Here is a 23,764-nt window from a genome sequence, read left to right as displayed (position 1 = left end):
TGTAATAAGTATTATCTTTGATTTGGCCAAGACCTTTGACACCGTGGACCACAAATTGGTTGATTGTCTCGAGGACCTCGTAAGAAGTCCTCAGGCAGTAAACATTGGAAAGACGCAAAGTAATCCGGTGGAGATAACGTACGGTATACTGAAGGATCCAGTACTAAGCCCGGTGCTTCTCTCATTGTACATTAATCGTTTTCTGAAAATAAACGATGTTGGGACTTTATTTCATCATTTGCAAATAACACAGTTATCCTGTATAAGGGCGATTTGTGGCAATTTGTGCTAAAGTGGTTAGCTCAAAATAGGTTTGATTAAAAAATGGTTTGATGCAATGTCCTTAACTATAAATTTCGAAAAAACAAAATACTAATTCGCGTTTAAAAATATTATTAACATTTAGTTCAATGCGAAAAAAATTAGCCAACTTCCACACAATTAAAAAAAAGTTGTCTCATAGGCACATAAATATTCAGGAAAATATCTTGGCGTAGAAATTGACCGCTTTCTTAAATGAAATCATTACATACATAAAAATTTTAATAAAGAAACCGTCTCTATCTTTTTAAAAAACTAAAAAGTATCCTAAGTGAAAAGCAGTTAATAACGCTTTACGGAATACTTGGTTGGGGAGGATAATATAGGGAACATTAGATTTAATTATAGGAAAAACCTAAAACAAGTCTTCGGACCTCTTAGGTTCCTTTTCTTTATTTACAAATGTAGGTCTTAAGTAACACTTATGTAGAGGTATGTTAGGAGGGAAATAAATTTAAAAAAAAGTAAAGTATTTTGGACCAGTATTAAATAATTATCACCACTGAAATTGCCATCGATGAACAAGGCATATGATCTTCAAAAATTCGTATCCAAACATTGGCATTTTCAGTTACGATACCCTAGTTTTCTATTTTTTTTTTTAAGCCATGTGAGAGAGAGCCATTTATGAGAAATAAAAAATGTAAGCCAATTTCTAGCAATTGAAGATTTTTTTTTATTTACTTTTAACAGCCAAGAATCATTTGGAAGTTACAATACCCTAGTTTCCTATTTTTGTTTCAAGCAGTAATGTTTCAATTTATTCCAGTCATTTAATGAGTTTTTAATTTTCTATTTTAACTGTCTGGAAGAAATTAAAAATATGACCCAATTTCTAGGCATTTGAGGATATTTTTTAATTTACTTTTAACGGCCAGAAAGTATTTAGAAGTCACGATACCCTAGTTCCCGATTTTGTTTTCAAGCAATGCTGCTTTTCAATTTATTCCAGACAGTTAAGTATTTTTTAAGGTCGAGTGAAAACAACTAAAAACTAAATTCCAGGCAGTTAAAAACGTTTTTTATTAGAAGTTATGATACCCTAGTTTCCTATTTTTGTTTCAAGCAATGCTATTTTTTAATTTGTTCCAGGCAGTTGAGAATTTTTTAGGTTTCTTTTTCAACTACCTGGAAAAAGTTAAAAATTTAACCCCATAATAAACATAACCAGTTTTCAGCAACTGAAGTAGCATTTGTAGGTAGTTTCTATTATTTCAGACACTTTTTCATTTATTTCAGGCAGTTAAAGCATTTTAAAATCCCTGTTAAATATTATTATAAGTCTACACTTTTAGAGAAAAACTAGGAGATCATTAATAAATTATAAATATTATCTTATAAATAATAATAAGGGATTATATATTTTTTACCTGGTGTTTATTTTATTATGTTAATGATCCCCAATCCCCTTAATAGTTTTTATTATTCTTTAGTTAAAGAATAATAAAAACTGTTAAGGGGATTAATAGTTTTTATTTTAGTTAACAAACCAACTAAAACCGTTTATTTATAACTAAGTTTGTAATCTATAATTTAATTGTGAAATATTGAGCTATCCCTTTACTTTATTAACAGTTAGTTTAGTTTATGCTTTAATTTTACTGAATTTGTATTGAGTCCTGAAGATCAAAAACACCAATCAAATTTAACACGTTCACTGCCGATGACTATTGAGTCACGCAAGTTTTTGTTTTTAGTACAATGGACAGTGAAATGGCAGGGCCATCTAGACCGAAAAGAAAGCTTGCGGATTATAAAAAAGGGACTTTTTTGAGTGATTCGAGATGAGTTAGATGCAATATTAAACTGTTGCAAAAGTGACGAAGATCCTTTTATAGACAGTGGCAGAGAGTATGAGCCAGATTCTACGAGTTCAAGCGAGGACGAGGAAATTCGAGGGCAAGGTAGTAGGCTTCTCTGGCGTAGAAGACCCTATTGATTCCGCTGAAACCACCCAATACGGCGACGACGATCAGCCTGAGACTCTAATGTGGACTGACGACTCAAATATAAAAGATTTTCCATTTTCCGGCAACCCTGGACTAAAAGTAAATTTAGTATCTGACGATCCAATAAACTTTTTTAATTTGTTTCTTACGAATACATTTTTTGAAAATATCGTAGTTGAGACAAACAAATACGCCGAGAAATTGTTCTTAAGTAAAAAAACAAGAGAAACTTCAAGAATAACGTAAAAAAAATAAAAGTGGAAGCCTTTGACAATTCTAACTCTAAAAGTTTTTATAGGCTTCATATGGGCAATATTTAAATAAACCGGCTGCAGGATTATTGGAAAACTCACACGTTGTACAATATCCAATGTTTTAGAATCCATATGAGCAGGAATCATTTTTTGACGATCCTAAGGTGCTTACATTTTGCCAAAATTCCGGAACGAGGAGAGCCAGGATACGATGACCGTTTGTCGAGGATTAGATGGCTACAAGATTTTTTCATCGAAAGAAATGGATGAGATTTACTACCCAAATAAACAACTATCTCTAGATGAGTCGATGGTCTTGTGGAGGGGTAGATTGCTTTTTCGGTAATATATTAAAAATAAAAAGCATAAATTTGGCGTAAAATTATGTTTTATCGGAACCTAATGGCCTCGTATTGAAGATGAGGATATATACTGGAGACGAAGAGGACATGCAAGGAGAGTTGGGGCATTCTGCAAATGTTGTGTTTTGTCTTGTAAAAAATTATCTTGAAAGAGGGCACTCATTGTATATGGATAATTATTACAATAGTATTCATTTAGCTAACGAACTACTTTTGAAAAGAACTTACGTGACTGGAACACTAAGAGCGAACAGGAAGGGTAACCCAGAAGAAATTACTTCTAAGAAATTGGCTAAAGGTGAGAGTCTTATCAAATATTCCGATGGAGTTACAGTTGGAAAGTGGCGAGATAAGAGAAAGTTCTATTCATTTTTACCGAATTTGATAATGAAATGGTACAGGTGCAAAATAGACTAGGAGAAGAAAAACAAAAACCGAAAGCGATGATTATGTACAATAAGCACATGTCCTGAATAGATAGGCAAGACAAAATGCTTGCGTATTATGCAAGTGAACGGAAAACAACTAGCTGGTACAAAAAGATGGTTATACATATAATATCAATAATGCTTCTCAACAGTTATCATCTGTATAACCAATATTCAACCAAGAAGAAACAAAACTATTATGACTTTCAGCATAACATTATAGAAAGCCTATTGACTGAAAAAGAAGAAAAACCTGAAGTCGATCCATCCCAAGAAAAGAAGTCTAGCCATTTTCCTGAAAAATACCAGTTAGATGCTGCAGGAAGACAAATGAGAAAAAGATGTAGAGTGTGTTATCAGGATAAATTGCGCAAAAATACTCCGTTTTTTTGTCCAGCTTGCTTAGATAAGCCGGGGTTGTTTGTGTCTTGGAAACTGTTTTCAAATATATCATACTTCTAAGTGCGAACTTACTTTTTTACCTTTAAGTTTGTGTAATATTATGTGTTCTTGAGAAATAAAATTTTGTTTGTTTATGTTTATATTTTAAATGGATGTTTACTCAGTTTACTTTTCTTGTAATTTTCTTATTTAAAAAAAAAAAATCACTGAATTTATTACATGACTCAAACGTTGAGTCATGCGGCCTCGAGTCGTAGAAACGTATCTGAAAGGCCGACGACTCCACCCTTGAGTCAGGGTAGTTTTAACCCTCAAGACATCCAAAAAACACCTCTTCTTCATTGATTTTGAAAAAAAAAATAATGGCATTTCAAAAAGTTTTTTGAAGTTTATACGGCAGTGAACGTGTTAAATAATGCTCGTCTACGACAATCTAATTTAGGCGGAACATTGAATAAATTCAACAAAAAGAAACTCTAAAATTTCTAATAAATAAAATTATATTTTCCAAAAAAACGATTTTTTTTTTACTCAACAATAAATAATTTGGATGCACACAAAAGAGACCAAACATACCACAAAAATTACATATTTCGGTATGATAACAAAACACAATCCTTGATGATGTTATAAAGGTAGGAATTTCGAATAAAGAGGTGTAAGTTTTCTAATAAAATTAGACTTTTTATAGGTACATCAGTCCGCTAGAGGCAGCGTGGGCCATTAGGGTGTTGGCCGCCTGTTGGGTTTCCAATAAAATTCTGGTTTCGTTCATCCACTGTTTCGCTACGCAACGTGGGGCTCCTTTTAGTAAGTTCATGTATTTTAGGGCTTGGGCGAAGTCTCCTCTGTCTAACCAATACCTGAAAGAAATATTTATTATTCATTAATTTATGCCAAATAAAGTATCTGTGTGCCTTTGCTATAAATCGTGACAAAATACCGAATAAAATAGTTTAAATACAACCTATGTAAATCAAAAAACTAAAGGTCTCTAACTGAGTAGTATTAATCTAAATTGTCATTAAATATCGGGTAGGTAACTTTCTCAAGCTAATAATAACTATACACCCTTACCTGGCCCTCTGTAAAATCTCGTTCGTATTTAATTTACTAAAATCGACCTTTTCGTCGTTTAATTCCGCTTGCGGAATCGGACTGGGGGATTTTATTAAGAGCACCGATTGGATGTAAGATAGTACGTGAACCGGCAATGCTGCACCTAAAAATTTCAAATAAATATTTCAATGATAGATGTTAGAAATAGAAGAAAAAACAATAGAATAAAGAAATTATGACACAAGTAAAAATTAAATCCAAGTTATTCTAAAGCTCGTTTCGGGAAATAAATGAATTCTCAATGAAAAATCTTAGCGGAAAAATATAAAAAAGGACTTTTAAATATGAGTTTCTATGGGTTGGGATAGACACTTTATTATAGGAGCATAAAAGTGTTAATTACGAGCTAAATTCAATTTTATTGAAAATGCCTTTAACGTTTAAATGAATCCCTTTCTATGGTTCGATGTGTACCTTGTGCCGGCACCAAATCAACAGTCCTAGCCACCTTTTCCACCTTCAAAAACCGTTCTCTCAACGCGTCTTCCGGAAATACGCCTCTCTCTTTTGCTTCCCTGGGCATTGTTTCAATTACTATCGATACTAATTCGTCATTTTCAGCTAAAAAATTATATGATTTTCGAAGAATTCTATAATAATTCCTTTTAAACTTACCAGCGGCTTTGACAACGGCGTTAATTTCAGGTTCCAAGGGTCTAATTTGATCTTTCCAGGGTATACCGGGACAACCGGCCCTGATGGCTCTCAGTAGGGACTGGCATGCGCTCCACAGTACTTGGGCTTGTTTTGAGGAGGCGTCAGCGTCGTTCCTAGCTAAAGAATCAAAATAGGAAGTAAATATATATTCACATAAGTACACTAAGCAGTAGTAAAGTGAGAGGAACAAAAATTAAACAAGAGAGAGTAACAACCTTATCAAGTCATAGTACCTTACTTTGAATTAGCAAAATTCTTGTATATTTTTACATTAATTATTTTTGAATGAACTCGTTTTTTTTGTAATTTAGTTGTATATCAGTGACATCAACATTGCTACAGTTGGATTTATAAAGGTTTTCAAAAGCATGCCCCGCAATGCTAGTCTTACTTAATATCGCGAAATTTTCTCATATTGATAAAGCATTTACAATCTAAGCAGGGAATTTTACATATGACATTACTCTACTGGTATTTCAGACACCTCCTTGTCTATATAAACTCTTTATGCAAGTGCTAAAACTGTATGTAAAAATATAGATGAAATAAAAAATTAGATATAATGATTTAATCTAAATAAGCTTCTAATAAACTAACATTAAATGTTGAAAAATCTGCATAAATGTTTATTAGACAAAAAATGTAAATAATAGTGTGGACATCATTTTTTAAGGTCAATCTCTTAAGAACATCAACACTATTAAATATTTGAGCTTTAATAGACGGCAGATTATCAGGGTCTGCACACATTCAAAATTTAAGGAAATGTAATTCTTTTTCTTGGGTATCTGTTAAACTTACATTTAAGAAAACAACTATATTATACAAACATGTCTAGTATGTGAGTATATCTTATCTCTGTCTGGGATCGAGTCAAAACCCTTCAAAATAGGGTGGTGAAAAATATTTTCCAACTATCAATAATGTATCGTACTGAACAGCTCTATAAAGTTATTCTTTCATATTGAGAACATATACAAATTTAAACTAATTTTATATATAGGTACACTTTATTGTAAAGAGGTCAAAAAATTTTTATAACTAAGAAACCAGTTAGTAGAACTACTTCAATACATGTATAAGACAAATCAATTTATGACAGAGGAATTAAATGATACAACGCCGTTTCCATTGAAGGAATAAAAGACAATAATAAGTTTAAAAGTAAACTAAAATCACTTTAAGTACGTAAGACATTACTGGATTTTATTACTAATGTATTATAATATAACGATTTTTCTTTTTCCAGTGGTGAATGTACCAATCTTAAAGTTTCGGGGAAAATATCTGTGTGTTTTGTTCTGTGAATTCAAATTTTATAGATTGCTTATAAGGCACAAGTCTCATTCGGTATATATTACTATTGTTTATATAAATATGTAAGTTTTTTTTTATATTTTGTATTTTTGTTGCGATCTTTAAATGCTTTCCATCGTAAAAAAAAAAGTTTTTTCATTTAGGATAAAAACACTGCTTCACTATATTTTCATTTTTGAATTTAAATTAAATTTTATTATATTAAAGCACTTTTGTTTTATATGGACGTCTCCTACTTCATTTTCCTTTGCGATAATTTCTTTCATAAATTATGAATGCTACTTTAAAATAATGTTATATTAAAAATAGGAACACCTTAAATAACAAACATTTAAAATGCACTTTTATCGTAATGTTCTTCTTAAAACCGTGCTCCAAAAAAAGCTAAATAAACAGTCTTTTGCACATATCATAAAAAAACAGTAAACCTAAAACGGTATTTCTGCAGTTTCTGAAACCAAACTCTCTAAAAGAATAAGTTCATTCTGAAGAAAAGGAACATTTTTTAAAAGTCTTGTCTGTAATTTTCAGGTTGATCTATATAGTGGTGTAACCGATGTATTTTTAAAAATAGAATGAAAAATCCTTCCCTAAATGCAAAATTTAATAGTTTAGTTAATTGTTTACGTTTAGGGCATTTTTTTGTTTTGACATATAACAGACAGGTGATATTAGTAGCATAAATATTTACATTTTAAAAGATTATTTATTTGTGAATTTTATGATAAAAAATTTATATAAATATGGATCCGTCATGGCTTCGTTAATGATTAAGAGAATATGTTTAACGATATTTAGGAAATATTCCAAGAAATCCTCCCTTTAAAACACATGCCTATACAGGGTGTCTCCAAGACAAATATTTTAGTCAATACAAATATTTCATTAGTAATTCTTTTAAATGGAACGCCCTCTATCTTTTCAAATATTAAGAATTACTTATAGTGAATTTTGTTCAGGGTAACACTGGCAAGGCTGTAAAGCCTCATCAAGGGTTTAGTGCAAGTTTAATAAGGTGAATCCGGTTTTGAATGAGCAAGAATTGAGGATACACATGAAGCAAAAATTTTAGGGAAAAGCAGTTTAGGGTGTTGAGGAAAAATTTTAAAAAAATATTCCTATAAACAACAAAAATGTTTCATTTTGAAAATACGGGGTATTAAACTAAGATTAATTGACTAAAAACGCCACTGTTATTAGAGATTAACATACTGTGCATATTATTTTCAAATCCTATGAATTGAAACTATACAGTTTCAAACCCATGTTTATAGACTTTTTCATAAACAATCTGTATATTACCAAAAACAAAACAATAAGGTAAAAAAAAATCAACTAATAAAGTCTGCAGCAGTTTTTCATTTTTAGTGATATGTGGTGACGCCTGTTTAGACCAAAAATAAGTCCACAACAAGCATTTTGCATTACGTAAACTTTATTTTGTTTAAGGACACTAAGGCAAGGAAAAGATATAAATTCGGAACAGTTTAATCTTGATAAAGCTAGACTCAGACAATACCTTTTTTAAGTTCAAATTAAGATATTGACGGTTACAATACAACAACTTTATACTATAAGATGTTTTCTTCGGCAACGTGACGTTCCCATTTTAGTTGTGAATCCAGTATTAGACCCAAGAATCCAGTATTACTCAAGCGGAATATGATCAATACAAATCTTTATATTGTTTTTTAAAAAATCAACCTTACTCTTACTTGCAAATCACATCACGTTAGATTCAGTGGAGTCTAAATTGAAATTATCTTCTGATAATAGAAAATTTCTACAAGTCCATTATTAGCCACATTACTAGCCTCAACGAAGTTATTAGAGTCAAAATTGTACCCTGCAGAACTCCAGATAATATATTTAGCTTTTCGGAACAATAACCTTTTTATATGATATTCATTGCGTTCTTTGAGATAGATAAGATGTAAGTAATTTCAGAGCAGGTAAATCAAAACCATAAAATTTAACTGATGGTTAATCGTGTTCAACGGCTTTAAGTCGAGCAAAATAAAAAATAACGCTAACGCAGTTGCTGTACTAAAGCCCCCACGAAACCCACACTGATTTTCTGGAATTATTTTATTTATATCAAAATATTTAAGCATTTGATAGCATATTATTTTTTCAGGTATCTTTAATAACAGTGGTAGAATGTTTATTATCCTTAAATCCGAAAATTTTTACGTTCCTTACATTTGGGCAAGGAAATATCTTTGCCACTTTTCCAAATCAGGGGAGAATTATTTCTTTCTCTAAAGTATGTACAATAACTATTTTAATCGGGGAACTACAGTGCTTAACCATTTCCAAGGAAATATAATCAGACCCAATACATTTACACAAGTTGAAGAAAAATTAGCGCTATTGTTAAACAAATCACCATTGTAAAAGTCAATTTTGCTTGGGCAGCTGCCATTGCTTAAATTTTCAACAAAATTAGAACTTCTTAGAAGAAAAACACTTCTTAATCCAGAAAAAAGTTTTTTTTTAATAAGAAAATATTGCCTCACCTTTAATTCCCTCATCCAACCCTTTCAGTCTGCCAACCATCGCCGCCAACTGGATCTTAAACAGGCATCTTTCCCTCTCCAACATTTCGTCGAATCGCCGCGAGAGAGCGCGCTCTATTTCCATTTCTTTCACCCTGATCGCTTCGTTCAAATGGTCGTTGAAGCACTGCGATTGTCTTTTCAGTTGTTCGCGTAGCTCTTGTTCCGCCTCTTTTCGCAATTTAAGCACCTACATTGAAACATATTTAATGATTCATTATGCGAAGTTTCGTCTCCTTAAATTAATTTCTTTATAAAACGTTAGTGTTTGTCGGAACTTAAGGAGTAGGAGCATTAAACTAATGCTAGTGTTTTATTCATGTTCCTAAGTTCCGACCGACTCTTACCTTTTATAAAGATATTTAATGATTTTTATTTAAATTACTAAGAAGATTGTGGCTGACCTGTTGCTGGAAACAAGCGGTTAAACGCCTTTTTTCTTGTTCGACTGCTTCGCAAATCTGGGCGAGTGTGAGCGGCTCCAGGCCGCCCCGTTTTGCTTCTTCTACCGCTTGGTCTACCCTGCTTTGGAGAAGAGTTTCCATTTTGGCCAGTTCCTTTGCGATAAAAGGAATTACATATTTATTAAATCAGTAGAAATATTCCATTTTTGCTATATTTTCATGTTAAATCACACAAGAAATATTGATAATTCTTAGGCTCAGAAAAAAGATAATATACTTAAAACTTAAGAAGCTTTTCGTATTAAAAAAAAAGATTGAGTTTTATCATTTAGTCATTTATCCAGTCAATAAACTAATACAATTTTCCAATACCTACATCAAACATACACAAAACAGTAAAAAAACCAAACTTTTTTACTAATATTGCATCCAAAAATGAAGAACAAAACCAATACATATATCATTACATTATGCGCTCACAAACATGTAAAGATCAACTATCAAGGGTTGTCAACGAATGGTTCTTTAGAGCGACTTTAAAGAAATTAACATTTTGATTTTCTTCTTTAATTTGTGTTGGCAGCATATTATATTTGCTTAAAACATTAAAAAACAAAGAATTTTGAGTACGTTCTTGGGTAACTTGTGGTATATAAAAGTCGGTTCTATTACGTGTAATATAATTGGGAATATCAGCATCGTATGAGACCTTGCCCAACAGGTAATGTGGCAACATAAGAGCCATTATATATCGTTTTTTTTAACCAAAAACTCCGGTAAGAATATATATTAAATAATTTTTTTTTAAATTACTTCTAGTGCAGTAACTTTAAAGTTCAAATCCTAATCTCTCCAAAAGCCCAAATACTTGACTTTGGATAATCTTTCTATAATATTTTCACCCACCCTTATGTTTGTGTCTATTGGTAGCTGTCTAGGAAATGACTCCCTCGCTATAATCATCATGTACTGAGTTTTTGCAATATTCACCTTAAATCATTTACTTTTTACAAAAACTTTAGTACAAACTTTACCATTTATATAACTTTATATTTGGTAATTTCATTCAATGTTGTGTGAAGTCTAAGCATGTCTGATATTGAAAAATAAAAAAAAGCATGATCTGCAAGAAGATTGCTTAGAAATTCTTTAAACCTTTTAACATCGCAATCGCTTTTAAAACTTCTAATTCCTTAAAAAGAAATCTGGTTAAGCCATTGGATAAGCCAGATCTCGAAAAAAAAACCGCTTTCGAAATCAGGAGTTTACATTCTGCCGATTGCCTTACAATTTATGTGGGACAGTCTGGGAGGAAAATTTCAACAAGGGTACAAGAACATCTAGGTCTGGTAAACAAGTTTACCGACACAGATACTGTCGAGACCAAGTCAGCGTTTGCCAATCATTTATTGTCAACAGGTCATAATTTTTCCTACCCCAATAATGTGGCAGTGGTTCATGACTAAAGCGCGGATTTATAGAAATAATGTCATACGTAATTTCTGATGTCTAAGCTAATTTGAACATACATACATATAAATTACAAGAAATGAAGCCCTTTGGTAACTTTTTTTTCGTGCCATTTTGCGTTTTTTTAGTTTTTATGCATATTTTTTATTTGTGCTTATTTTCATGCATATTTGGAGCAGAAGTGATATATACGAGCATATTTTGCACTTCATGTGTCAGCATTTTTTTCCTGATAAATAATCTGATATCTTATTTTGATAACAGGAAAATATTAAGCAACAAATCCCCATCACAAAGCTTATTTTCCTTCCTTAATAAATTCCTTAATAAGTAAAACCAACTGTGAAGGAATGGATAAGAGGCCATTCAGAATTAAAGTATGAAAACAATAAATTATTTTGCAGAGTTTGTATAAAAACTGTAAGTTTTTTATTTATTCTGTGTTTTTAAAAAACAGCTCATAAAAGATTATTTTTGCAGATAAATTGCGAAAAAAAATATAATATACAGCAGCATTTAAAAACTACAGGACATGTAGAAAATTTGAAAAAAATTAAAGATAAATCAACTCAACAACAAACTTTATTGGAATCAATGGCCAGCTCATCTACACGGGATAAGCAAAAACAATTTTATTTTGATTTGTGTAAAGTTCTGGTTTCCTGCAATATTCCACTTTATAAATTAAATAGTCAAATATTCAGTTCCTTTCTGCAGAAATACACTGGTAAACATATTCCAGCCGAATCAACTTTGCGCAAAAACTATATTGATCTAGTTTACAATAATATAATACAAGAAATTAAAACAAAAATATGATGCAGCTACATATGGTTTTGCGTAGATGAAACGACGGATTCATGTGCTCGATACATGGCTCATTTAATGATTGGAATATTGATCGAAGATAGCTCAAGTAATGCTTTTTTAATTAGCTCAAAGCAGCTGGACAAAACAAATAATAATACCATTACTAGATTTGTTCATGATGAGCTAATAAAATTCTTTTTGCCAGACCCTGTTCCTAGTGAAAAAATATTACTAATGCTCTCTGATGCAACTGCATACATGGTAAAGGCATATTCTAATTTAAAAGTTTTGTATTAACATCTAGTCCATTGTACATGTCTAGCACATGGATTGAATCGGGTAGCTGAAACTATTCGTACCCAGTTCCTTTTGCTAAATAGTTTGGTAAATACAGGAAAAAAGATTTTTGTAAAAGCACCATTAAGAGCTCAATTATTTCGAGAAAGGATGCCGGGTATACCACTACCTCCTGAACCCATTATTACAAGATGGGGTACTTGGCTGGACGCTGCTTACTATTATGCTAACCATTTTGAATCTTTCAAGGAAATCGTATTAGATCTTTCTGAATCCTCCTCCGACACAATTTCAAAGTGCCAAAAGATAGTCAAAAATTAAGAACTTAAGCAGAATTTGGCGTTTATTAACACAAACTATAACTTTGTAAGCAAGGCCATCACGCAACTTGAAGAAAAGGGTGTTGCTCTAGTCGAATCTATGGAAATAATTGAAAATTTTAAAAATGATTGCCTAAAAGTTCATGGTGGACCTGGAAAAATAATTTATAATAAGCTTAATAAAGTTTTAAACAAAAATACAGGGCACGAAATTTTAAAACAAATTTCAAATGTAATTAAAGGAGATTTTGTTGAAGACCTTGCTATATCTGATGCTGCTTTAATTCCGAAATTTAAGTATGCTCCAATTACCAGCGTAGATGTTGAAAGAAGTTTCTCCCATTTAAAACTTGTTTTGATAAGAATTGGATTTTCAGTGGATAATTTAGAAAAACATTTAATTATTGCATCATTCAAGCATGAATAATATGAGCTGATGTTTCTTTTGTAAAAAAAATCATTATTAATGATGCGTTAGTTTATATTATCAAAGTTAAATAAAAACTACCGAAAATTTTTATTGTCTTATTTTTTGCCTAGTACATACTTCAGTTTTAGAAGTATTTCATATTGTATTCCTATAGTGAATTTTTTAGTTTTTATGTCATTTTTTATTCTTATTTTAGGCCTTTTTCATGCTTTTTTAAATGCTTATTTTTAATATTTTATGCTTATAAATCCGCGCTTTATTCATGACTGTCAGAAGGGCAAACATCTGGATCTTCTAAAGAAGCTAGAGATTACAAGAGCGAAAAAGAGTCCAGTTTTGACTTGCGTTAACGACGTGTTTAATTTTGAGCCGGGACTCATTTTTAATAACATCATCTAGCCCCCTCCTTTTTTTTTCAGGCTATCGCATGAACGGTGTGGCCTAGCGGTCAACGCAGCAAACCTTAACAATTTTGCTGTGAGGTTGTAGGTTCGAATCTCGATAGTTCCTTTTTACTTTTTTATTATTTTCTTGTATTCGAGTTCTATGTTATTGTTTTTTTATATATTTGTGACGTCAGTTTTTAAACTTTTACCCAATAAAAGAATTTTTGAGACCGAGACTTTGTGTTGTTCTCTTTTGATTTAAGATAAACTGTGCAATTCTTAACATAATGCATTAAGACATTTATACTTTATTATTATTATCAGAAAATAATAACAATAACCCATTACAGTATATTTTTAGTATAGTATATTATAAGTAGAGAACACCTGTATGCATCGTAAATGATTATCATTTATTCTGACTGGCGATCTAAGGACTGACATTTATTAGTGCATTTCTTTTTTAAGAATCCAGACAGGTTTTAGAATGAAATCTTGTTGTTACCACCTTCAGACCAAATCAGATCAGTGATGGAATAATTTTTAGAAATAGGTAGAGCTTTGTAAATTGCTATTATGCTAATTTTTATATTATTCTTTACACGAGGTCTACAAAATTATATGCATTATAAATAGTAAAGAACCCTGTGGGACACCAGACTCATTTTAGGCTCTGATAAAATATTATCCATTTTACATACCAGCTTTCTATTTTTAAGTAATAAGTAGTATCAAACCACTCCCAAAACAATACCACCCAATACTACATTCCCCAATTTCATCATTCAACGTTTCCGATTTAGTCTCAAAAGCCTTTCTGAGATCCAAAAAGGTATTTTGCTTTAAGTCCCAGTTAAATTTTTCTCTGACGCTTTATTAAAAATCACTGATTATTTCGTTGTCGTTAACGAAGGTGATTAACTGGGAAACTATTTTTTTCACGATTTTGTCAATGGCACATAATAAATGTATTGTGTTGAAATAAATGTATTATTATGTATAAATGTATCGGTCTTAGATCATTAGCCATTTTTTAATCATTTATTTTCGAAATGGAAATTATTGTTCATATTTTAAGAGAGTTAGGAATCGCCGCAGTTTTAGGTGAGCAGTTTTTTTTTAGGTTCAATAATGGCTGTTTTAGGATCTTAAATGCGTTTTTAAGTAAATTGAAATTTATTTCGTCTGGACTTAATTTATTTATTGGCCATATCAAATAAGATTTTATTTAAATCGTTGTAGTTTATTGAATGAAACTCGTTAAATGTCGTCGGTAAATTATGTTAAAGAAACTTGCTATATTAATTTTATTTATGTCTATAAGAATTTCATTTACACTCTCAACAAAAAAAAGAATTTAGTTTATTGGGAAGATCATTATCCATAAATACTAAGGTTCTATTTATTTCCAGTTCATCTAGACTCAGTTCATGTTTATTTTTTGGTAAAATATCATGCAAGGTTTTCCACATTTTCTTTGGATTTGGTTTATTTCTATACATTTTACGTTCAAAATACTTTTTCTTTTCATTCCTTATTACGTTAACTGCAGCATTTCTTTTTATTTTATATTCACTTAGGTTTTATTACTTTTATATTTTTTATAGCTGAAATTCCTTGCCCTGGACAAAATCAATAGTTCCTCTACTTTGTAATATTTTAGTCTTTCTTGGATTGCTAGTATGCACTACTTCTAATATGTAATGATCTGTATTTTTTGGTGTAACAGTTTTGCCGTCTTTTTTTGGTGTTTAATCCAAATTTTAAAACATATAATTACTCTTAAGAATAGTAAAAAAAGCAACTAGAGAGTTAAATGGCAAAGCTATGGCATTATTAATATTAATTTACCTTCTGATAAAACAGTACGTTGGCGTATGCATGTAAAATGAACAGGTCCAACTCCTCCGCGTTAATTTGCAGCTTTTTCTTTGAAATATCGACGTTCGGAAATAAAATTTCCAACTCTTCGGAGAAGTTTTTCCTGGCCCTTTCCACCTTATCCCAGTATTTTTCGGTTACGTTACCATGCTTCAATTCCAGCTCCATCTCGTGTTTGGCTGCGTTGATATCATCTTGAACCTACAAGGAGAATTTAAGGTATTATTGTAATCTAAGTTAAGGAAAGTGTAGAAAATAAGTTTAAATTTAACTTATTCTTAGGACTAAATACTGTATAAAAGAGAAAGTATATTAACTAAAAAACAATACCTTTGAAATATTATTCTTGATAATAACTTTCGTGTTCTCAGGGGCATCAAAATCGGAACTCGATACCAAAGCCTTTAGTTTATTAATATCCCTTGTGGCCTCCTCGGCTTTCGCTTGGGCCCTTCTAATACATTCGTCCTTGTGCCTGGTTTTTTCCCTGATAGTTTCCCAATATTCCGGTTTAACCTCGTTCACTGCCTCATCAATGATATATTCAATATCCCTATTATAGCTGAGCAAAACGTGGACAGCTTTGTTGTAAGCGTTGACGGCATCTTCGGCAGAACGGCAGATTTTCTGCTCTAGCTCTGCCAGAGCTTTTGTGTTTGTTGCGGAAAGTTGCTCTTTTGGTTTGGGTTCTCCTGCTAAAAACGCGTTCATATGTTTAGTTTAATGAAAGTTTTATGAAAAGATCAACAAAAACACTACCAATATCAACGTCCTTGTCCTTTTCTTCCACTCTTATTTCTTTGTAGCTTTCTTCGGGTTTGCTTGGAATTTCTTTTTCAATAATAGGTAATATTGGCGGGGGAGCTAAGTAGAGAGAGGTTAGTCAAAAACGAAAAACATTTAGTCGTGTTAATAACACTTCCATAAAACCTGAAAACACATTCAACCTTACCTTTGTACTCCTTAGGTTCTGGAATAGCATCTTGCCCTCCAGGCAAGTTCTTTTGATTACCACCAAAACCACTCAAAATAGACTTTTTGGCATCATCATACAGGGTTCCAGGGCTTAAACCGTCCATTGAATCCAAAATTGATTCAGTAAATGGTGCATAAGAAACCAACGTGTTCCTAAAATCCTTATCATATTTGGCATAGGCTAGAGTGGCACCTCCTGCCAATGTCAAAGCACCTAGCAAGATTTCAAAATTAGGATTTCACCAGAACTGAGCACACTTTCTTACCTAAAGTCAATAAAAACTTTCCTCCACCACCACCATCACCTCCTTCATGTTTCTTAGGGCCACTGCCTGGTGGGCATAATTCTTTACTGTAATGTCTAACAGTTGGAGAAGATATGTTGGCTGCACTAGTTAAGCAGTGCGAGTTGGAATGTGGTGGGGCATTTAAAAGTTTCTAAAAAAAAATTGATTTTAATTTTTGATAAAAAGAATGAGCGAGAAGGTTTCTGTAAAGGTTTTTGAAAGCTGGTTTTTCTGAAAAGCGTTGTTAAAAATTCATATAGCTATTAAGAAACTTGATAGACTAAAGTGTTATTTAATAAATAGTTTGCGTGATATTTGGGACTCACGTCAATAGGTGGATTTAATATACAGTAAAGGCTCGATAGTCCGGACTAATAAAAACGACAGTGATCCGGATTAACGAAAAAATCGGATAACTGAAACATGATGTATTTTTTATTAGGAAATATTATATGTATATAGCTAAAAAATTGCCTACAAATATGTGATAAACGAGAAAAACATACAAATTAAAAGGATAAACTAAATTACATGTTTGCTATGTAGTAGGTACATAATAAAGCTAATTAAAAGTCTGTAATTTTTGCTTGCTTTACTTTTTCTTGGTTTTTCATAAAAGCCATTTCTTTAAGTCTTTGAAGAACAAGAATATCATGCAATGGCACTCGATTTTCTTCAGCCCACTTTAAGCATAAATTGAAGCCCTTCACTGCTTCATCATTTTTGACTCCTTTCTCTCTCCCTTGATTTTCGTCATCATCTTCACATTCTTCGCGGCTGCTATAATGCATTTCGTTGCTTTCTATCTCATCTAATACCAAGTTGTCATCATTTTCAATCCAGTTATTCACTTCATAAGGATTTATCTCGTTTTCACTTAGTGTTTGGAGCAGCTGAGCATCCGTTAAAGCTCGTAGCCTTTCCTGTAATTGCTTTAGCGAAATCAGATAGATCATCGGCTTCGTATTCTAAATCATTACCAAAAACCGTTCCTTTTGGAATTACTTTTTCCCAACATTTTTGTAAAACCTCTACAGTAAGTTTTGACCATGCATTGCTCAGTAAGTATGTTGCAGTTTTGAGATTTAAGGTCTTTAATACCTGGATAACATTTTCTTCATTTTGTGATAAAATGTGCGCCAAAAGGCTCTTACGGTAAAACAATTTAGTCAACCTTATGGCATTTTGATCCATGGGTTGCAGCAATGTTGTGCAATTTGGCGAAAGAAAGATTGTTTGGAAATGGCCATCCTCACTTCTCAGTTCTTCTGGCGATCCATGGCTTGAGGCATTGTCAATGATTAAAAGAGCACGTTCAGTTAGATTTTGGCTTCCTAAATACTCTTTTACTTGCCTATTAGGCAAGTAAAAGAAACGTTATGAAACCACTCTTTAAATATTGCAGATGTCATCCAAGCATTGCAGGAATTTTTGTACTCTACGGGTATGGGTACATTTTTAAATGCTCTGGGATTTTTTGCTTTTCCAATGACGAGAACTCTCAATTTGTGAGAACCATCTCCATTTACACATGCCAGGAAAGTAACCCGCTCCTTACTTATTTTTCGTCCCGGTGCTGTCTTTTCTTGAGAACGAACAATTGTTTTTTCCGGTAACATTTTCCAGTACAACGCTGATTCATCAGCATTGTAAACCTGCGTAGGAATTAAATTCAGGTCTTTCATTTTCTGTGCCAACATATTTTTAAAAGGCTCAACAGCAGTTTCGTCATTGGATAATTTCTCACCACAAATTTTTAAAGCTCTCAAACCATGTCTTTTTCTGAGAATTTGCAATCTAAACTCGACTGGCTGCAAAATTCTCATTTCCATAAATATCGTTGTAGATTTGCTTTGCTTTGGCTGCTAAAATTTCATATGATATGGGAATGTGTCTGGAACGTTGCCTGCAAAACGCTTTTCCATTCTGGGATATTCAGATTTTCTTAGTGTTTTCCTAGCTTGTGGTACGCTATTACAACCGCTAATAAAACTAAAAATAAAATACAAAACATTAGTAAAAATAAAACGTCTTTATAAACCTTGGCACATACCTTTTAATGCTCAATTTGTTCTTTTTAATATCCGAAATTGTGGATGTGCCTACATCGTATTCACTAGCTAAGGCTTTTCCACTCACGCCACGTTCTAATCTGTTCAGTATATCAAGCTTTTGTTTTAAAGATAATGTTTTATGCTTTCATCTTGGAGCCATATTCCTCAATATTGGTGTAGGAAGGCCAGGAAGCAATAAGTGTCGACTGTAATACCTATGTAACGTTAAAAACTAAACTTTCGCAAACTACCAATCAATTTAAACTTGTCAAAGCCTGCAAAACGGCTGAAAACAGCGCGATCCGGATTATCGCGTACAAGCGAATCCGGACTATAACGTATACATAATAGCGGCAAAATTCGTGTTCGGACTACTGAAGCATCCGGAGTAACCCATGTCCGGATTATCAAGGCTCTACTGTCCTATAATTTATAGTAAAACACTTTATAATTATAAAAGTATTCAAGGAAAATTAAGGAGGTTAACATATACATATTATATTTATATTACAATCTATCTGATTTATAGTAATTTTGAAGAGAAAAAGAAAACAAGCCTTCATTTATTTAGTTTATACTGATAAGTACTTGGAACATGTGTAGTAATGTCCAGTTACTAAAACCCTTAGGGTAGCATTTCAACTCATTAAACTATACAAATTTTTAAAATTTCTTTCAGGTCCCTCGTTAATCCAAATATCATATGGCAAAGAATTTATAAGAAATGTTCTAATAAGTACTAATAATCTATGAGGACACTGACTATAAATTCTGTTAAATAAAGTGAACAATAGGATATTGAAACAGTATGTGTCCTCCAAAAATATCAGGCAGCACTTTTAATTAACTTCAGTATGAATCTTTGGTTTTTTTAAATAGGGTATATTTTTTAAGTTTGCCAACATTGGATACTCGCTGTCTCGGTACTCGGTACTCCGCAATACTATACGCCTGATTTCGCCGGCATAGATTCATACTTAGTATTCGTTCGTGTCGGCGAGGTTCGAAGGCAGTGTTTACTTACTGGGTCCTGAGGACCCATCAGTAGTAAATACGCGACAAGTTAATAACTGCTTATTGGTTTGAAAGTATCTAAATATTTCGTTGTTATTTTTTGCAAGGTATTTATCTATTTCAAAAGAATAGGTACTAGTGGCCATAAGGTATAAGTTAGTAGATATAAAATGTGTTTTTTTACTCTCTTTCAGTAAATGCAACGCAATGGCGTCCAGTTTTAGGGCATTGTCAGAAGATGCGTTAAGAAATATTTTAGAGTCTGAAGACTTTTGGGAAAGTATGGAAGACTCAAACCAAATGGGCTCGAGCAAGAAAAGTGTATCCATTGGTGTTCCAAACAGAGAACCTGTGTTAGAGGAACTAGAAAGATTGGTTGAAGAGTGACGAGAATGAAGAGAATGAAATACTGAACGACCACAATTCCGAAACAGAGCAAGAACACTCCGATTCGGAAGAAGAAGAGTTGCCCATCAGGAACAGTTGGTATGGGAAAGACAATACCAAATGGTCAAAAACAGCAGGTATTAGAGGCAGGACCCCTGCTCATAATTTGGTTACTATCTTGCCTGGCCTCATTGGCCCTGCTCGTAATAATCCTCCACGTGAGCCTGTAGATGCTTGGAATCTGGAATCTATAATGAGATGATACAAAAGTTAGTTGATTTTACCAATTTGAAGATAACCTCCACCAGAGAAAACTATAAAAAGTCTAAAAGGTTTGCTCAGTCACAAACTAAATTTTGGCCTTCGTTTACTGAAAATACCAACATATGTGAAATCAACGCGTTTTTTGGGTTGTTGTATCTTCAGTCCATCTTTAAATCTAATCATGAAGACTATTCTATGTGGGCAACAGATAGAACAGGAAGACCTATTTTTCGTGCTACTATGAGTCTGGCCAGATTTTCGTTTTTATTGAGCTGTCTCAGATTTGACAATGTAGAAACCCGAAAAGAAAGAGTAAAAACTGATAAGTTGGCCGCTGTGTCGGAATTATTTGATGAGTTTGTAGCTAGATCAAAGTCATGTTATTCACCGGGAATTTACCTAACTTTAGACGAAATGCTTGTACCGATTCGAGGAAGGTGTGGATTGCGGATGTATATATCGAACAAACCTGCCAAATATGGAATTAAAGTGCAGGTTTTGGCTGACGCTAAAACGCATTATGTCGTAGATGCAGAGATTTATGCCGGTTCCGAAATAAAAGTTGATGGTGCAAAAAAGGCTACATTATCAAATTCAACAAGAGATGGTTCGGGGACAACTGGTACAGTTCAGTGGAACTCGTCGACGAACTCAAGAAAAACAGTTTGACGTACGTGGGAACCTTATGAAAAAATAAAAAATCTGTACCACCTGAATTTTTACCGAACCGAAAACGTGCAATTCATTCATCAATGTTTGGATTTACTTCTTCAACCACTACCTATAGTGAGCTATGTGCCAACAAAAAGTAAAAGCGTTATATTACTTTCTAGCATGCATCATGACAATTCTGTCAACGAAACAACCAAAAAGCCGGAGATAATTTATTTTTGTAATGAAACAAAATCTAGAGTTGACGCATTAGATGCGAAATGTGCGTTGTATTCAGTATCCAGAAGAACTAACCGTTGGCCATTGGCAATTTTTTTTGCTATATTGAACATTGCAGGTGTAAATTCTCGAGTATTGTACCAATTTGCATCAAAAGGTAAGGAAATAAAACGATACTCATTTATCAAAACTCTTGGGAAGCAATTAATAGATGAACATTTGCGACTCAGAGTGAACAACAAGAAGGTGCCCTCAAATGTACGAATCCTCATTGCTGAACTTTTGGGGGTTGCGAATACAGTTTCTAAGCAGCCTCAAGTACCTCCTAAAAAAAGTAAAAGAAAAAGGTGTGCCATATGCCCCACCAACAAGGATAGGAAAACTGCTATCTAGTGTGACACACATAAGTTGCCCATTTGCAAGAAATTGTGCCCTAAGTGTTCTGAAAAATAATTTTAGGTTTTTTTCAGTTTATGTACTGTAATATACCCAAGTAATTTTAAATTTTTGAATAAAAGTTTTTTTTTTATTGATTTTATGGCAATTTTATTATTATGGGTCCTGAGGACCCATCAGTAGTACATATGTAATAAAAATGTGTCAGTAGTAGTTCAGGGTTAAACAGAAGACCTTAACATTTATCAAGACTGTTTCTGAGTCATATATTAATGCTGCTGTATATTAATGACCTTGTCCACTTAAACATCTCTGGACAATTCATTATTTTTGCAGATGATACATATTATGGCGAGAGAGAGATGTGGTTGGGCTTAAACAAGTTATAGAAACTGACCTCAGGATTGTCAGGGATGATTTGATTCTAATAGGATTTGTTTAAATTTAAGCAAAACTCACATTGTTGGTTGTAAATGTGAAGTAGCGGGTACTCCTTTGAATTAAAATCATCTTACTGATTTAAGTGTCTAAATTTTTTGGAATACAAATAGATGGCCACAAAATGACCTCCAGCAGAATGACTTTAACAAGAATCATTTTCATCAGGATGTTTTGCTATTAGTGCCATTTGGGAGGAATCGGGTGAGCATCTGGCATAAACAGTGTATTTTTCAATATTTTTAAGTTACACTTAAGCTATGGCATGCCATTCTGGGGTTTGGCTAATTAGAGTCTATTGAATATAATAGTATTTCTTTTAGAAAACAAGTAATTAGATCATTTGTTAATGAAACCAAGAGAATCTTGCAGGTCCTTATTCTTAAATCAATGGATATTAACTTTCATATCTATTTATATTTTGTAAGCCTCATCTCTTATCTCTAAGAATCAAGACAAGGACCAAGGTTCAACTACTCAATGAATGACTCACCAGGCTCTCAATATGCCCCTACCAAAATCAAAAACTACCTTAAAAAAAGATCCTTTATAATGGCTTGCGGTCAAGATTTAGAACTGTTAATTCTTTGAATACTTTTTGTGACTTATTTAACAGACTGTTTTTAGGAAAGGCATATTATAACATGGATAAATTCTACCAAGATACCCTTGAAACTGTTTGAAATGTGCAACATGCAATGTCTTTATTTTATAGATTTTAATTTAATATTTTAACAAGTATTTTAATGTTTTATTACATGTTGCCTGTGTTAGAGTTTTCGGTGATGTTTAAAATTGTTTACTTAGGACTTTATTATGTACAGATACTTCTGTTTTGGTGACAAAATTTATATATATTTTTTTTACCAATAAAGTACTTTTTGAATTGAAAAAAAATCATTTCTTTACTTACTTTAATGCCCGGTTGTTGTAGTTTCATACTAAACTGGCCCGAATTGTCGCAATATTAAATGGCAAAATTAATTATTATGAAGTTTATAGCAACAAAATAAAGATGACATAACACTAACCTTGGTCATGAAAATTATCAAAAAAACTTGATTTTTATGGCAAAATGCGACTTACCCATGTGACCCGTTTATTAAGGAGCCTCCCTAGGACTTTTAGCAACAACATTATAGCACTTTCACCACTTGGGATTTAAAAATTTAGTTTCTAAAGGATTTTTCTTGATTGATGGATGTTATCAAATTTGGTCGACGTAAGGAGTCATCGGGTTCGTAAGCCGGGAGGTTCTTGCAGGCGGTGACACTAAAACTTAGTTTCTGTTTAATTTTTCTATCGTTTTATTAAATTTAATAGAATTCTGTTAGTTTCAAAAATTAAGAAATTTTTCTAAAATTTTTTTTACTTTACCTTAGTTTTAGGTTATGTTAAGGGTTAAAGGTCCCCTAGTGGTGGAGCTGCGAAGCTATAATTTTTGGCAACGTTGCCAAATGGCAAAAACAATCCGATCGTGCAAATTTTCGGACGCAATATAATAACGTTTTCTTATCTCAATGCGCTTTTAATTAAAGTTTTTAAATTAAGTAATTAATTAATCGCATTAATTAATAATTAATGCGATTCAAAATAATTATAAATGCCAGAAAATGTTTCGCATTAAGATACGCTCCGCAACTATTAGACACAGGCGTCGGCACTCCTTAATCCTAAAATTTGACAGCTATCA

General features: G+C 32.5%; 1 protein-coding gene across 6 annotated transcripts; it reads right to left on the bottom strand.

Annotated features, from left to right (window-relative positions):
- Window positions 1-4,198: 4,198 nt before the first annotated feature.
- LOC126746038 (MICOS complex subunit Mic60-like) lies at window positions 4,199-23,584 on the bottom strand. 6 transcript variants are annotated; one of them, XM_050454116.1, is made up of 13 exons: window positions 23,449-23,584; window positions 23,158-23,349; window positions 16,607-16,778; window positions 16,318-16,554; window positions 16,125-16,229; window positions 15,696-16,060; window positions 15,336-15,566; window positions 9,772-9,924; window positions 9,329-9,557; window positions 5,451-5,609; window positions 5,250-5,396; window positions 4,794-4,938; window positions 4,199-4,579 (listed from the first exon to the last, which is right to left on the bottom strand). In XM_050454116.1, the coding sequence occupies exons 2-13, from the start codon at window positions 23,206-23,208 to the stop codon at window positions 4,402-4,404; spliced, it is 2,172 nt and encodes a 723-aa protein (XP_050310073.1). In that variant the 5' UTR covers window positions 23,209-23,349; window positions 23,449-23,584; the 3' UTR covers window positions 4,199-4,401. The 6 variants fall into 6 exon arrangements, with proteins under 6 accessions (XP_050310073.1, XP_050310074.1, XP_050310072.1 ...); XM_050454117.1 differs by lacking the exon at window positions 23,449-23,584 and having other exon boundaries at window positions 15,696-16,057; window positions 23,158-23,430; XM_050454115.1 differs by lacking the exon at window positions 23,449-23,584 and having other exon boundaries at window positions 23,158-23,429.
- Window positions 23,585-23,764: the final 180 nt, after the last annotated feature.

This window comes from Anthonomus grandis, chromosome 17, assembly GCF_022605725.1.
Source record: "Anthonomus grandis grandis chromosome 17, icAntGran1.3, whole genome shotgun sequence".
NCBI classification, from domain to species: domain Eukaryota; kingdom Metazoa; phylum Arthropoda; class Insecta; order Coleoptera; family Curculionidae; genus Anthonomus; species Anthonomus grandis.
This window is presented reverse-complemented; position numbering and strand designations above follow the sequence as displayed.